Source organism: Gekko japonicus, unplaced genomic scaffold (assembly GCF_001447785.1).
Source record: "Gekko japonicus isolate JY-2015 unplaced genomic scaffold, Gekko_japonicus_V1.1 scaffold2433, whole genome shotgun sequence".
Taxonomy (NCBI): Eukaryota; Metazoa; Chordata; class Lepidosauria; order Squamata; family Gekkonidae; genus Gekko; species Gekko japonicus.
In genome coordinates, this window is record NW_015167608.1 from 195,822 (window position 1) to 210,934 (window position 15,113).

The following is a 15,113-nucleotide window of genomic DNA, read 5'->3' on the forward strand; positions in this document are numbered from 1 at the left end:
GGTGGAGAGGGGAGAAAGACCAGGAAACTCTTAGGGGGGGGGGGGGACAGGTCAGTAAAAAAATTTTTTTTTACAGAAACCAGATACAGATGTTCATAAGCAGCAAGTCCAGTCCACATCTTCATTCAATTGGAACTTGGAAGAGGAGATTTCTACCTGTGTGGATTTTGCACAAAGAGCAAGAGCCCAGTAGCACCTAAAAGACTAAAAAAATTGTGGCAGGGTGAGTCACTGCTCACTTTTTCAGATACAGCTAGAATATGACTCAAGTCCATCTGTCCTTATATCTTGGAGAGCAGACTGAGTTCAGGTGCCAAATGAGTATAGCAGGTGAATAACAATAGCAGGTGTGACCAATCATTCACCTGCTGTTGTCATTTGCTGTATCTGAAGAAGTGAGCAAGTGACTCACGAAAGCTCATCCCCTGCCGCAAATTTTGTTAGTCTTAAAGGTGCTACTGGACTCCTGCTCTTTTCTACTGCTACAGACAGAGAAACACGGCTACCTGTTGATCTGTCTTCAGCAAACAGGTCTGTTTTACTTAAGTGTGCTTTTGCTTTTAGGTGCTAATATCCTGGTGCATCAGATGAAATATGCCCCAAATAAAACTAAACGGCATTACTGTGGACTTCCCGTTTCAACCCTATCTATGCCAGGAAGCTTACATGTCCAAAGTGCTGGAATGTCTACAAAAGGTAAGTATTGTCAGGCATCACAGATACAAGTTCTGGTTTCTACTTTTGGACCTACATTTAGAAAGCGTTTGGAAAATGGGAAGGAAGTTTAGCATCTGTAATTAAGACTCAACAACTGACTTGTCTAAAGGTCCAAAAATTTCTTCACAGACAACTGAAATTGTTCTGTTTATGATGTGTGTACAGTGTCTGAATAAGACCTTGAAGACAAAATATGTGACGGTATGATCTTGGTGCTACTGGACTCTTGCTCTTTTCTACTGCTATAGAAAGACTAACACGGCTACCCATCTTGAATAACACCTTGAGACTGTTGATCATTCATAATGCGGGTGTGTTTCAAATGAATGTGAAAATATACTATTTCAAAATGACTTTCCAGAATCGAGTTTTAGTTTAGACGTTTAATTCTGCTTGTGTCTCCAGAGAATGCAATATAAACTTGGTAATAATTGTCTACGCGTGAGCAAAGAGAGCTTTCTATACACAACTGTTGTCCATTTAGTTCAGAATAAAAGAGACAGGTGGTCTCCTATTTGTTTGCTCTTTAATTGGGCGAATGTCTTTTCAGTAAACGAAAACCCCAAAAGAAGCTTCTGTTGGCATTTGTTGCTGGTTTTGCATTCTCTGTATAGCTACGTAGCCATCTTTCTACTATGTATATATTTATACTCCAGTTTTCTTCCCGACGGAGTATTCTCCCCTCTTCTGTTTTATTCTCATAGCAACAAGCCTGTGGGGGCAGGTTAGGCTAAGAGAGTGACTGAGGCAAAGTCAGGGATTGAACTTTCAGGATAGAACAATTATGGCCGATATGTAGAATTGCCCCAAGCCTAGCAAGATTAAGAGTTGAATGTAGATGGGTGAGATCTCAGCTCATCCATGACCTTACCCGACGGCCTTCACCCATGGTGATAGAAGCAATACTTCCCCTTCTTTTAGAGTTGTTGTTGTAAAGGTTACTGACATATGAATGTGAGGGGCTTTGAGCATTTAGGAAAAAGTATATATAAATAACCATTCTTCATAATTGGAGAGCTTGCGTGCACTTTTCATCAGCTGAAATTGGTCCAGCTACACACACAGACTTGAATTTCATAGATATTTTTATACTGTGCAGAACAGATGCATTTCTGAGCACTCAAAAACGTGCTTAGCACTTCCTGAAAAGAGGCTGTTCTTCAAAACCCGCCTCCTTTCAGCGCCTGGAAGATTCATATTAGATCCTGTTTGAAGAGAGGTGGGTAGGAGGGGTTCTACTCAAGGGAGAGGAGAGAGAGAGAGAGAAAAGGGGAGAGAAGCAACTAAGTGGTCCTTCTGTTCCTACAATCTGTTCTTGAGCTGTAAGGATTAACACAAGGCCTTGTATTTATATACTTGGCTCCCCTGTAAGGAAACCTCTGTGGATCGTCGTGCTTGATGTCTATTTTGGAAATCTTCAGTGTTATCGTTATCCTACACAAGAGGTCCGAACATCTGTCGTGGAAACAAGGGGATTGGGTTGCTGCTGCTGTGATGGAAGCTATTTCTGTGGGCCTGATGAGCACTGCACTGTGAAAGCTTGCACTGAGAGGCAGTGCGGTGTAGTGGTCAGCGTGTCGGGCTAGGATCTGGGAGACTCACTCTGCCACGGAAGCTTGTTGGGTGACGTTTGTCACGCACTCTCAGCCTAACCTCACAGGGTTGTTGTGAGAATAAAACGGAGGAGAAGGGAACAATGTTGGCCACTTTGGGGTCCCCCTTGGTGAGGAAAGTAGTGACCTTGCTCGACGGCCTTCACCCATGGTGATAATAGTAATACTTCCCCTTCTTTTAGGGTTGTTGTTGTTGTAAAGGTTACTGACATATGAATGTGAGGGGCTTTGAGCATTTAGGGAAAAGTATATATAAATAACCATTCTTCATAATTGGAGAGCTTGCGTGAACTTTTCATCAGCTGAAATTGGTCCAGCTACGCACACAGACTTGAATTTCATAGATATTTTTATACTGTGCAGAACAGATGCATTTCTGAGCACTCAAAAACGTGCTTAACACTTCCTGAAAAGAGGCTGTTCTTCAAAACCCGCCTCCTTTCAGCGCCTGGAAGATTCATATTAGATCCTGTTTGAAGAGAGGTGGGTAGGAGGGGTTCTACTCAAGGGAGAGGAGAGAGAGAGAGAGAAAAGGGGAGAGAAGCAACTAAGTGGTCCTTCTGTTCCTACAATCTGTTCTTGAGCTGTAAGGATTAACACAAGGCCTTGTATTTATATACTTGGCTCCCCTGTAAGGAAACCTCTGTGGATCGTCGTGCTTGATGTCTATTTTGGAAATCTTCAGTGTTATCGTTATCCTACACAAGAGGTCCGAACATCTGTCGTGGAAACAAGGGGATTGGGTTGCTGCTGCTGTGATGGAAGCTATTTCTGTGGGCCTGATGAGCACTGCACTGTGAAAGCTTGCACTGAGAGGCAGTGCGGTGTAGTGGTCAGCGTGTCGGGCTAGGATCTGGGAGACTCACTCTGCCACGGAAGCTTGTTGGGTGACGTTTGTCACGCACTCTCAGCCTAACCTCACAGGGTTGTTGTGAGAATAAAACGGAGGAGAAGGGAACAATGTTGGCCACTTTGGGGTCCCCCTTGGTGAGGAAAGTAGTATAAATGAGGTAAATAATTTTTTTCCTTGTTGTAAGCCGAATTGATGAAATTTCCCCTTGGATCTGTTGAAGTGCCAGTTGATTAAATGGCACAGATTGATTTATGGCCGCTTGCAAGGAGTATGTCTGGACCATGAGAACTCTGGCATGTGTGCCTTAAGACTGAGTTGAACCTAAATCAGTAGAAATTCTAATTCTTGCTGTGCATCTATCATATAACACAATCAATCAAGTTTATTACAGTCATAGACCAGTATAATAGAAGACAAGTAAATACAGTTAAGGGTGCAGTAAAATTATAAAATATAATGGCATCTAAAATTATAAATAAGGATCTAAAAACTTTAAAATACAGAAATAATAGAATCAAAATTATGATCAAAAGTTAGGTTTAGGCCTATCTGTACTTTATCTCTTTCCTAGTTTGGTATGCCAACCAACCAAATTTGGCAACCATCCCAGTCAGCTTTTGATTATCTCCTGCCAGCATAATTGACAAAAGTATCCTTCTATTACGACCTGGAAAGGAGTTAACTATAGGCTTGATCAAAACTTCCCTGATATTATGATATATAAGACAATCGAAAATTACATGTTCCAATGTCTCATCAGATCCCATCCCACATATACAACTTTTCCTCAATGATCTAGTAAATCTGGCCTCCATTATGGCTGAGGGTAAGGCGTTGTATCTTAATAGGGTAAAAATTCTTCTATGATTGCTGATATAACACAAGTGTGGGCCTGTGAGACTCGTGTTGGGGGAAGAATCCCCTCCCCCCTCTACTTTCTCACTGGGCCTCCCATGGCTCCCGGTCACCAATGCAGCCACCAGTGACTATGTCAAAAGTAGGTGCATTTTCTGCCCTTTTTCATTGGGGGGGGGGATTTAAACCCCTGATGTGTTGTTGTTTTTTTGAAGATTTCAGATTTTTCTATACATCTGGGGTTTTTATTTATTTATTTATTTCTCACATTTTAATCCCGCCCTCCCCACAAGCGGGCTCAGGGCGGCTCACAACAAGTGCCAGTGTAAAACATTAAAAGCAAAGTAAAACAATCAATTTAACATTAATAAAGTGCTCAGTGATCTTATTGCTGCAATCAAATCAAGATGAAGGCTTAAGAATATTAACCCAGGGGATATTAACCCAGGTCAGATCCATCACAGTACTGTAAAGTTTTACACTGGGCCGTCCCTTGTGGTTGTTGGTAAAGGTGGTAGTGGCGGCTCCTAATTAAAAGCCTGGCGGAAGAGCCCCGTCTTGCAGGCCCTGCGGAACTGTGAAAGGTCCCGCAGGGCCCTGATCTCCTCCGGGAGCTCATTCCACCAGGTAGGAGCCGCCACCAAAAAGGCCCTGGCCCTGGTTGCCACAAGCCTGGCCTCTCGGGGGCCTGGAATCACAAGACGATGTTGGGCCCCCGACTGTAGTGCTCTCTCTGGTATATATGAGGAAAGGCGGTCCCTATGTTGGACCCTTGGTAACCCAAGCTTGCGGAAAAGTCTGTTTAGCATCTGTGTGGCCCCCGATCTGTGGATATAGAAATCCTCAGATGGGGGCCACATGTGGCTGTGAGACACATAGATATTTGTGTGGCTGCGGGGACCGCCTCTCCCCATATAAGCCCCAGAGAGCTTTATGCTCTTCCAGTCAGCACCTCCTGTTGATCCCTGGCCCGAGGGAAGCCCGCTTAGCCTCAACCAGGGCAAGGGCTCTTTCGGCTCCTGCCCCCAACCTGGTGGAACATGCCTCCACCCGAGATAAGGGCCTTGCGGGACCTATTAGAAGAGAAGAAGAAGAGTTTGTATTTATACCCTGCCCTTCACTACCCAAAGGTGTCTCAGAGCGGCTTACAAACTCCTTTCCCTTCCCCTCCCCACAACAGACACACCCTGTGAGGTAGGCGGGGCTGAGAGAGCTCTGACAGAAACTGCTCTTTTTCAAGAACAGCTGTGCCAGAACTATGGCTTGCCCAAGGTCACTCCAGCCAGGTGCAAGTAGAAGAGTGGGTGTCCGATTCCCCAAGCATTCGAAATAAATCCACGGTTGATGAACAAAGTCGAATTTATTATGAAGCAGTGGTTATATCAGGAACAAAAGCATTGTTAGTAATGACTACAAGTCTCATAGGGAAACATAATAAAGGAACTTGAACCCAGGTAGAACCAATGAGCCAACTTCCCGCTGGCGGGATGGAATAGAAAACGAGCGCCAAAACCCTTGGAAACGCAACGGTCCTAACCCATAAACATAAGTTCAGTTCTCAGGCAAAGGATACATGATAAGCGAAGCTATGCCATAACATCTCCCTACCACCAGCTGGTCGACCTTGAGCAGTTACGCCTTTGTAGCAAAAGAAGACAGTAAACACCTACTGAGGGAAAGCAAGTGGGGGATGGACAGAGCATGGGTCTATATACACTGAATAGCACAGTACCTTATGGCAGCTTGCTGACAGTGGGGAAGAAGAAGAAGAAGAAGAAGAAGAAGAAGAAGGAAGAAGAAGAAGGAAGAAGAAGAAGGAAGAAGAAGAAAGAAGAAGAAAGAAGAAGAAGAGGAGGATATTGGATTTATACCCCGCCCTTCACTTGGAGTCTCAGAGCGGCTTACAAACGCCTTTCCCTTCCCCTCCCCACAACAGACACCCTGTGAGGTGGGTGGGGCTGAGAGAACTCTGACAGAAACGGCTCTTTCAGGAGCAGGTGTGCCAGAGCTTGTGACTGACCCAAGGTCACATCAGCAGGTGCAAGTGGAGGAGTGGAGAATCAAACCAGGTTCTCCCAGATCAGAGTCCGTGCACTTAGCTACTACACCAAACTGGCTTTTCACAGGGTCTGGAAAGCGGAGCTGGTCCACCAGGTTTTTGGTTGAGGCGGTGGACGTTCAACCATTCTGGCCTCTTCTCAGTGCCTGCTGCTTTAGATAACATTATTTGGGCACTGGAGCTTCTTATTCACCTGACCCGAGGCATGGGTTCTTTGTTGTTATTGCTTATTGTGCCATCTGTTGTTTCATTGGTTTTTATCGCTTTTATTGTTTTGTGAATCTTATGTTGTAATAAGGCACTTGGAACCTACTTGAGAGCCAGTTTGGTGTAGTGGTTAAGTGTGCGGACTCTAATGTGAGAGAACCGGGTTTGATTCCCCACACCTCCGCTTGCAGCTGCTGGATGACCTTGGGCAAGCCATAGTTCTGACAAGAGTTGACCTTGAAAGGGCAGTCCTCGAAAGACCTCTCTCAGCCCCACCTACCTCACAGGGTGTCTGTGGTGGGGAGGGGAAGGGAAAGGAGTCTGTAAGCCACTCTGAGACTCCGAGTAAAGGGCGGGGTATAAATCCAATCTCTTCTTCTTCTTCTTCAAGCAGCAAGGAAGATTTGATCTGGCCAAGCAGTGTGTTTTCTCTCCTATTTTTAGCGTGCAGTTTAATCTGCAGTGAGTCTTTGCTAGAGTATTAACAGGACCCCAAAACAGAATGTTAAACTGTTTTATTCAGTTAAGATTCTGTGACATTAAGATCTACAGATAATGCCTTCTTTCTGGCTTACATTGCCCAGACCGGGGAAAAGGAGCAAGGTAACTTGAACCCCAGGGGCTTCTCTGGCTCTGCTTCTGTGCTTGGAACGTTAAGAAAGGACCTACGATAACCCCCGGGCACTCTCCTTCCAGCAGGAGAAAGAGATGTGGGCTGAGGGAGGAACATGCAGACAGATGCAGTGATGCAAAGGAGGCAGGCAACAGGATAGTAAGGTGGGGTGGAGGGGGAGGTAACGACTGTTATGACAGGGTTGCCAGCTTCCCGGAGGAAAAAAATATCCTGTCCTTTCGTAGAGGTTTAATTAGATGTTATTAAAGATCTCTAGGTCTCTAAATCACAAGCTGTCAACCACTTTAGGTGACAGTTCTCAGCTACTACAAGTTAATCACGTCTGCCAGCCTAAGCAACAATTCTGATAACAAGCCAGCAGGTGGGGGTGATGACATCTGTAGTCAAGGAAGCTAACACTTTAGGCAGAAAAACTCTCTGAAAGGAGACCAGTTTTTTGACACAGTGTTTGAAGGGATCCAAGAGGTCACCTACTCCAACCCCCTTGCTCAGTGCGGGAATTCGTCAACTACAGCACCCCACTCTGCTTTAAAAAAGCATACGCCTTTTAAAATGTTTTTAAATGATTGAAAAAAAGCACTTACAGAAGAAATTCTTGCCAGACTGTGCCTTTAAGAAAGGGACTGGTGCCCCCCAAAGCCCCACTGTAGCTACAGGCCTGTGTTATTTACCAGGGGAAGTTATTTACCCCCACACCATGAAAATACCAGCTGCTATAATGCTAATAAAAGTTGAAGGCGATGGGAAAAGAGGAAGACCTAACATGAGATGGATTAGAAGAAGAAGAAGAGATTGGATTTATACCCCGCCCTTTACTCGGAGTCTCAGAGCGGCTTACGAACTCCTTTCCCTTCCCCTCCCCACCACAGATACCCTGTGAGGTTGGTGGGGTTGAGAGAGCTCTGACAGAAACTGCTCTTTTTCAAGGACAGCTCTTATCAGAACTAGGGCTTGCCCAAGGTCATCCAGCAGGTGCAGGTGGAGCTCAATAAAGGAAACCATGGCCTTCAGTTTGCAAGACCTGAAGAAGGGTTCCTTTATTCCTTTATTGATTTATACCCCGCCCTTTACTCGGAGTCTCAGAGCGGCTTACAAACTCCTTTCCCTTCCCCTCCCCACCACAGATACCCTGTGAGGTTGGTGGGGTTGAGAGAGCTCTGACAGAACTATTCTTGAGAGAACAGTTCTGACAGAACTATGGCTTGCCTGAGGTCATCCAGCCAGGTGCAAGTGGAGGAATGGAGAATCAAACCTGGTTCTCCCAGATTAGAGTCCGCGCACTTAACCACTACACCAAACTGGCTCCCAAGATGAGGTAGGTGGGGCTGAGAGAGCTCTGACAGAACTATTCTTGAGAGAACAGTTCTGACAGAACTATGGCTTGCCTGAGGTCATCCAGCCAGGTGCAAGTGGAGGAGTGGAGAATCAAACCTGGTTCTCCCAGATTAGAGTCCGCGCACTTAACCACTACACCAAACTGGCTCCCAAGATGGGACATATGAGTGGGACAGATGAAGATGGGACATATGAGTGCAGATGAGAGATGCCCAGAGAAGGCCCACTGGGAGCTGTGAGGGGTTTTACTTGCCTTGTTTTCTCTGTTGTGGTCTCTGTGCAGTCTCATGGGGGACTCTGCACTTCTGCAGAGCATCGTTTGGAAACTTCTCACACTAAAGCTCATATTGTTTCCTTCATCTTTGGGTGTGCAGTGTCATTGGGGAAGCTAAGAAGTGTAGTTGTTTCTTTTGACACGGGTACAGTCTTTCTGGCCCTGACCTGAATGATCCAGGCTAGCCCGATCTCAAGAGATCTCAGAAGCTAAGCAGGGTTGGCCCTGGTTAGGACTTGGACAGGAGACCGCCAGAGAAGTCCAGGGTTGCTACACAGAGGTAGGCAATGGCTAACCACTTGTGAACATCTCTTGTGTTGACCTGGTTGGCGCAGGCTAGCCCCACAAGGATTTCTCCTGTAAATGCTTTTTTCAATAATTTAAAAAACATTTTTAAAGGCGTATGCTTTTTAAAGCAGAGTGCAGTGCTGCAGTTGACTAATTCCCACAGTGAGCCAAGGGGGTTGGAGTAGGTGACCTCTAGGATACCTTCTAACACTGTGTCAAGAAACTGGTCTCCTTTAAGAGAATTTTTCTGCCTAAAGTGTTAGCTTCCTTGACTACATTGGAGACCAAGAGGAAAATTAGCCGATATCTCCATCAGGCCCTGACCTGGATAGCCCAGGCTACCCTGATTTCACCAGATCTCAAAAGCTAAGCAGGGTCAGCCCTGGTTAGTTCTTGGATGGGAGACCGCCAAGGAATACCAGGGTTACTGTGCAGAGGCAGGCAGTGGCAAAACCACCTCTGAATGTCTCTTGCTTTGAAAACCCTGCGGGGTCACCGTAAGTCAGCTACAGCTTGACGGGCACTTTCCACAACGGTCTCTTTGAGGAGTCATTTTTCAGCCGGCTGCCATGTAGGCGAATATCCAGTGTATTCCAGCTCATTTTCCTCTTGTTTCTTTCACTATTATTCAAGCAAGTGAATGGGATTTTGGAGAGTCCCACCGGCACGGGGAAGACCCTCTGTCTCCTATGTGCAACTCTAGCTTGGCGGGAGCACTTGAAAGATGCCATCTCTGCAAAGAAGATCAGTCAGCAACTTAACGGAGCGGAGCTCTTCCCTGACCAACCTCTGTCATCTTGGGGCAACGTTGCCACAAATGGTGATGTCCCAGGTAAGTCCTGTGGCTTGTGTTGTCACAAACAGTCTTGTGGTTGCATGGAGGCCACAAGAAGGGCGGGGGGGTTCCAGGCTTTCACTGTGGGGTGCCTGACCTACATAGGAAGAGTAATAAACTCATGGAATTCACTGCCGCAGGAAGCAGTGGTGGCTACAAGTATAGATAGCTTCAAGAGGGGACTGGATAAACATGTGGAGCAGAGGTCCATGAGTGGCTATTAGCCACAAGGTATAGATGGCTGCGGTGGCTCAGTGGTTAAGACTTTGAACTGCAGACCTGAAGGTCGTTTGTTCGGCAGTTCGAGACCCAAGTGCCGCAGGACGGAGTGAGCTCCCGTCTCTGGCCCCAGCTCCTGCCAACCTAGCAGTTCGAAAGCAAGAAATTGCAAGTAGATAAATAGGTACCACTTCGGTGGGAAGGTAACAGTGTTCCCGTGCCCCTCGGCGTCTAGTCATGCCAGCCACATGACCACGGAAATGTCTGGACAGCACTGGCTCTTTGACTTGGAAACGGAGATGAGCACCGCACCCCTGGAGTCGGATTCGACTGGCTTTTGAGCAAGGGAAACCTTTACCTTTACCTTATAGATGGAACACTTTGTCTGGGGTAGTGACGCGTTGTATTCTTGGTGCTTGGGGGGCAACAGTGGGAGGGCTTCTGGAGTCCTGGCCCTGCTGATGGAGCTCTGATGGCACCTGGGTTTCGGCCACTGCGTCGGACTGGATGGGCCACTGGCCTGATCCAACATGGCTTCTCCTATGTTCTTTTGAGCAGGATGTGGGGGCAGGTAGTAGGTTGTACTGTTATCTGTTATCCTTCTATCACCTGCACCGGTACCCTGGCTGTAAAAATTCCAGAAAGCATGGGAAAGCAAGGAACACATGAGCCTGTGAATAATTTTGCTGGCTATTCTGTTGGATTCAGTTGAGGAAAAACACGGGGCCCCCCAGTGTGTATTTTTCTCTTCCGGCGACCCCTTGCCGCTAATTAACTTTAAATGGCATTAGCCAAGACAGTTTGTACTATCATTTGCAGGTGTTTGTCTGCAGATACTTCCTGGGGAGCCCTTTTGCTTAAGGCAGTAAAAATATGCACTCTGCTTGTTCCCTCTAGGTGAGCAGTTGGGTTGTAAAATCTCCCACTGCCTCCGCAGGCTGAGTTGTTACCATAGCACCAGAAGGGGGGGGGAAGCAGATTGGTGATATATTTAGCACTAAACAAGAACTAATTCTCCCCCCCCCCTCTGCTTCTCTACTTGACAGCCTATTACACTGACATACCTAAAATAATTTATGCCTCGAGAACTCATTCTCAGCTGACTCAGGTCATCAATGAATTAAAGAGCACCGTTTACAGGTAAAGAAATTTTGTAGATACCGCTGTTCATTGAGCGCGTGTAGAAGGACCTGGGATAGATTAAGTGTCTGGCCCTTTTTCATTCTCACGGCGCCCTTGATTATAGTGATTTTTGAAAGCGCTGTTACTGACTCACTTGGTAGGCATGGTAAAGAAACTCTCCCTGAAGGCTGGGGGAAATGTCTCGAAATACCGAAAAGCAAGTACCAGCCCTGTCCTTTTTGTTTCCTGCCTTTAAGCCATTTGAACACCATGCTTGTGTCTTAATACATGAACTCATGAAGCGACCTTATACTGAATCAGGCCCTTGGTCTATTGAGGTCGATATTGTCTGCTGTGACCGGGAGCGTCTCTCCAGGGCACTGTTCCCTCTAAGCTGAGTTAGTGTGAGCTAGCTCACCGTTTTTTTTAGCCTCCAGCTCACACATTTTTGTCTCAGCTCAGGAAGGGATGGCTCCAGAGCAAACTAATGTACGCAGTAGCCAAATCGCTCGCTCACAATTTTAATGCCAGTAGCTCACAAAGTAGAATTTTTGCTCACCAGACTCCACAGCTTAGAGAGAGCATTACCCAAGACATTCAGTTTCTGGCCTAAGAGTAGCAGCCATTTCAAAGGGAGATTAAAAAGAGAGACTGCCGAATTGCAAGATGGCTCACCAATTCAGTGTTCCCTCTAAGCTGAGTTAGTGTGAGCTAGCTCACAGTTTTTTAGCCTCCGGCTCACACATTTTTGCCTTAGCTCAGGAAGGATGACTCCAGAGCAAACTAATGTATGCAGTGGCCAAATCGCTTGCTCACAGCATTAATGCGAGTAGCTCACAAAGTAGAATTTTTGCTCACAAGACTCCACAGCTTAGAGGGAGTATTGCTCCATGGCTTCAGGCTGAGTTCTTTCACATCACCTACCGCCAAGTCCTTTAACTGGAGATGCCCAGGATTGAACTTCGGACATCCCTGCATGTCAAGCACGGGCTCTTCCACTGAGCCGCACACACCCTCCTCAGCAATGTCGCTCTTCAGTGTCCTGTTCTTGATCATATGCTTTTTTTTTTTTAAATGACCGTGTTTTTAAAATGTCAATGTTCTCCACCCTGCGTAAACAGGCCCAAAGTGTGTGTGTTCGGTTCTAGAGAACAACTGTGCATCCACCCTGAAGTTAAAAAGCAAGAAAGTAACTACCTGCAGGTGAGAATATACAAGCAAAATTACACAGATCGTGCGTATTGACTCGTTTATGCTGGGGTTTGTTGGTCCATTCGCTGAATCTGGCCTAAACAGGGTTGCCATTGGCCAGTGGCGATACATTCCGTTGCTGTAGTCTGTGGTTGTCTTGTGGACTGCTGGTCCTGTAGCCCCGCTGTGCGTTCTGTGCCCTTTGTGCGCTCTTCTTCCTGAAACCACTGGCAGGTTAGCCTCAGGCCAGTAGCTCATCCAGTCACGGGGAAGCAGCTGCCATGTTGTAATTCTCCCTCAACAGGGGAGGGAAGACTCTTTTTTTCTGTGTATGGGTGTTGTGGAGGAAGCTTGGCCTATGCTGGGGGATGTAATTAAACAAGAGAATTAACTGCTGTCTCCGTTTAAGCTCACAGTTGCCGAGCTGTGCCGTGCAATGCCAGTAGGGTTTCTGTGCCGTTAATTCCATTTGAGTTCCCATTAAATGCCACATTCTACAAATGATCATTGCTTGCTTCGTTTTATTTCACCGTCTTTGGCTTTTGCGACTTGTCTGCTCAGGACGCGCACTACTTTTTTACCGTCTTCAGCATATTCGGGTTTTGCGTGTATTACATTTTTATCCCATTTATTTGTTTTTTCTTTAGAGCTGGGGTGTGAAACATAAGGCCCGGGGGCCGGATCAGGCCCGTCCAGGGCTCTTATGCGGCCCGCAAGCAACCAATGCAAGGGAGGGAGTACTGGGGGGCCAGTGGGCGGAGCCACTCCATTGTGGCTTCAGCATGGCGGAACAGCCTCGTCTGCAGCAGTCAAGCATCTTGGGAGCATCTGCCCAGTGCTGCACTGCTAGCTCTCCAGTCTGCCCGTATGGGTTTTCCTCTGGACTCCTCCCAGCCCTCGGGGCCTTGCCGTGAGGAGACACCAATTCGGAGCTAATCAGCTGCTGTCCTTTATACAGTTTCTATCTCCGGTACCTGGCATGACATTTTATGGCGTTTTATCCGTTCTAACCCGACTGCTCAGCAATTTCATGGAGTGCCCACGAGTTCTTGTGTTGTGAGAAAGGGAGAAAAGGACTTCTTTCTCCGCCTGCTCTGTCTCATGCATAATCTTATAAACCTCAATCATGTCACCCCTCAGCCGTCGGAAAGTGTTCCAACCCTTCTATCATTCTAGTTGCCCTTTCCTGCACTTTCCCCAATGCTACAATATCCTTTTTGAAGTGTGGTGACCAGAACTGTGCACAGTACTCCAAATGAGGTCGCACCATCGATTTATACAGGGGCCCTATGATACTGGCTGATTTGTTTTCAATTGTCTTGCAGATCCACTTGTGCCGTATGAAAGTAGCGACCCGCTCGTGCTATTTCTATAACAACGTGGAAGGTAGGAATCAGCGTCTGTGAAAGCAGTTCTCACTTGGTTCTAATGATGGGTGAGATCTGTATAAGGATTTCTGTTACACGCTTTAGCACAAGCTTGCCAGCCTTCATAATGACATTTTCGATGGGGCTGTACAATTTTCTTACCAGCAAGATTAGTTTCTACAACCTGCCTGCCTCTGTACGTGCTTGAGGGTGTTTTGTATTCTGGTAGGACCCAGGTAATTGAGTTCTCTGAATATCGACTGTGAAAATGTCAGCTTTGTCCAGAGAAAAGAGTGAGCAGGACCTACTTTGCACGTCCTTTTTCTGGCGTTCAGCTCATCCACTGTGTCTTATTCAGAGCCTGCTCGTTTTCAAGGCCTCTTTGGGGGTTTTCCTCCAGTTTGATGTAGTGGTTAAGTGCGCGGACTCTAATCTGGGAGAACCGGGTTTGATTCCCCACTCCTCCACTTGCACCTGGCTGAATGACCTTGGGCAAGCCGTAGTTCTGATAAGAGCTGTCCTTGAAAAAGAGCCGTTTATGTCAGAGCTCTCTCAGCCCCACCTACCTCCCAGGGTGTCTGTTGTGGGGAGGGGAAGGGAAAGGAGTTTGTAAGCCGCTCTGGGACTCCTCTGGGTAGTGAATGGTGGGGTATAAATCCAGTCTCTTCTCCTCTTCTCTTCAAGTTGACGGAGCCAGGGCTGTGGGAGAGGCATCTCTGAGCCCTCGGCCGTATCCCAGAGGTCTCTGGTTTACTTTCTTTCTTTTTTAAAAAAAACATTTTATTATCGGGATATAACAACATGTCCAATATTATAACAATCCCTCATTTCCAATATAGCCCTTTTCCTTTCCACCCTCCCTCCCTTTCTTCAGGCTTCCCGCAGTGATCCCATCCCCCACCAAATCTCTTTTACTTTCCCGTTTCTTCCTCCAAAACAAAACTTAATAGGTAACTATTACTTTATAGGTAACATTTCTTTAACGACCATCCTCGTCTACTCAACTTTTTCCTCATTCTATTCTTAATAATTTTCAAAGCACAACAAACTGTTATCCCAATGTTTCTCTAGATACTCTTTAAAGTCCACCCAGTCTCCAAAAAATTCTTCATCCTCCTTGTTGTTAGGTTTTCTTGTCAGTTCAAATATTACTTTTGGGTCTTAAAATGGAAGAAGTGTATGTAACTAAGAGAACACTGTTATGGTATTTGATTACAACGGCAAGAATGACTTACGCTCAGTGCTGGAAGCAAGAACGAATACCAGAGATTTGGGAATGGATAAGGTCTCTGGTTTTCTTCATTGGATGATTTACATCCCACTTATCATGTGCTCTGATTAAAAAAAAAAAATCATGTGCTCTGATCAGCCGCTGCCAAGAGTAAACGTCAAGCCGAGATCATGAAAATACAAGAAGAGATCCAATCAGAGCCATGAAATTTAGTGATTTTGTGTGTGTAAATGCCATTAAGTTGCTTCTGACCTATAATTCAGTGTCTCCCCCCCCCCCCCCATTCATAGAATCATAGAGTTGGAAGGGACCT

At 46.3% G+C, this 15,113-nt stretch overlaps 1 protein-coding gene across 1 annotated transcript in view; it reads left to right on the forward strand.

Moving 5' to 3' along the window:
- Nucleotides 1-666: 666 nt before the first annotated feature.
- Nucleotides 667-15,113, forward strand: part of RTEL1 (regulator of telomere elongation helicase 1) — a gene marked incomplete at its 3' end in the record, with an annotated part of 59,820 nt that continues 45,373 nt past the window's right edge. The window contains exons 1-5 of the mRNA XM_015414008.1: nt 667-696; nt 9,469-9,667; nt 10,936-11,029; nt 12,160-12,214; nt 13,528-13,588. Coding sequence (XP_015269494.1) covers nt 667-696; nt 9,469-9,667; nt 10,936-11,029; nt 12,160-12,214; nt 13,528-13,588 — 439 coding nt within the window. The remainder of the gene's footprint in view (nt 697-9,468; nt 9,668-10,935; nt 11,030-12,159; nt 12,215-13,527; nt 13,589-15,113) is intronic.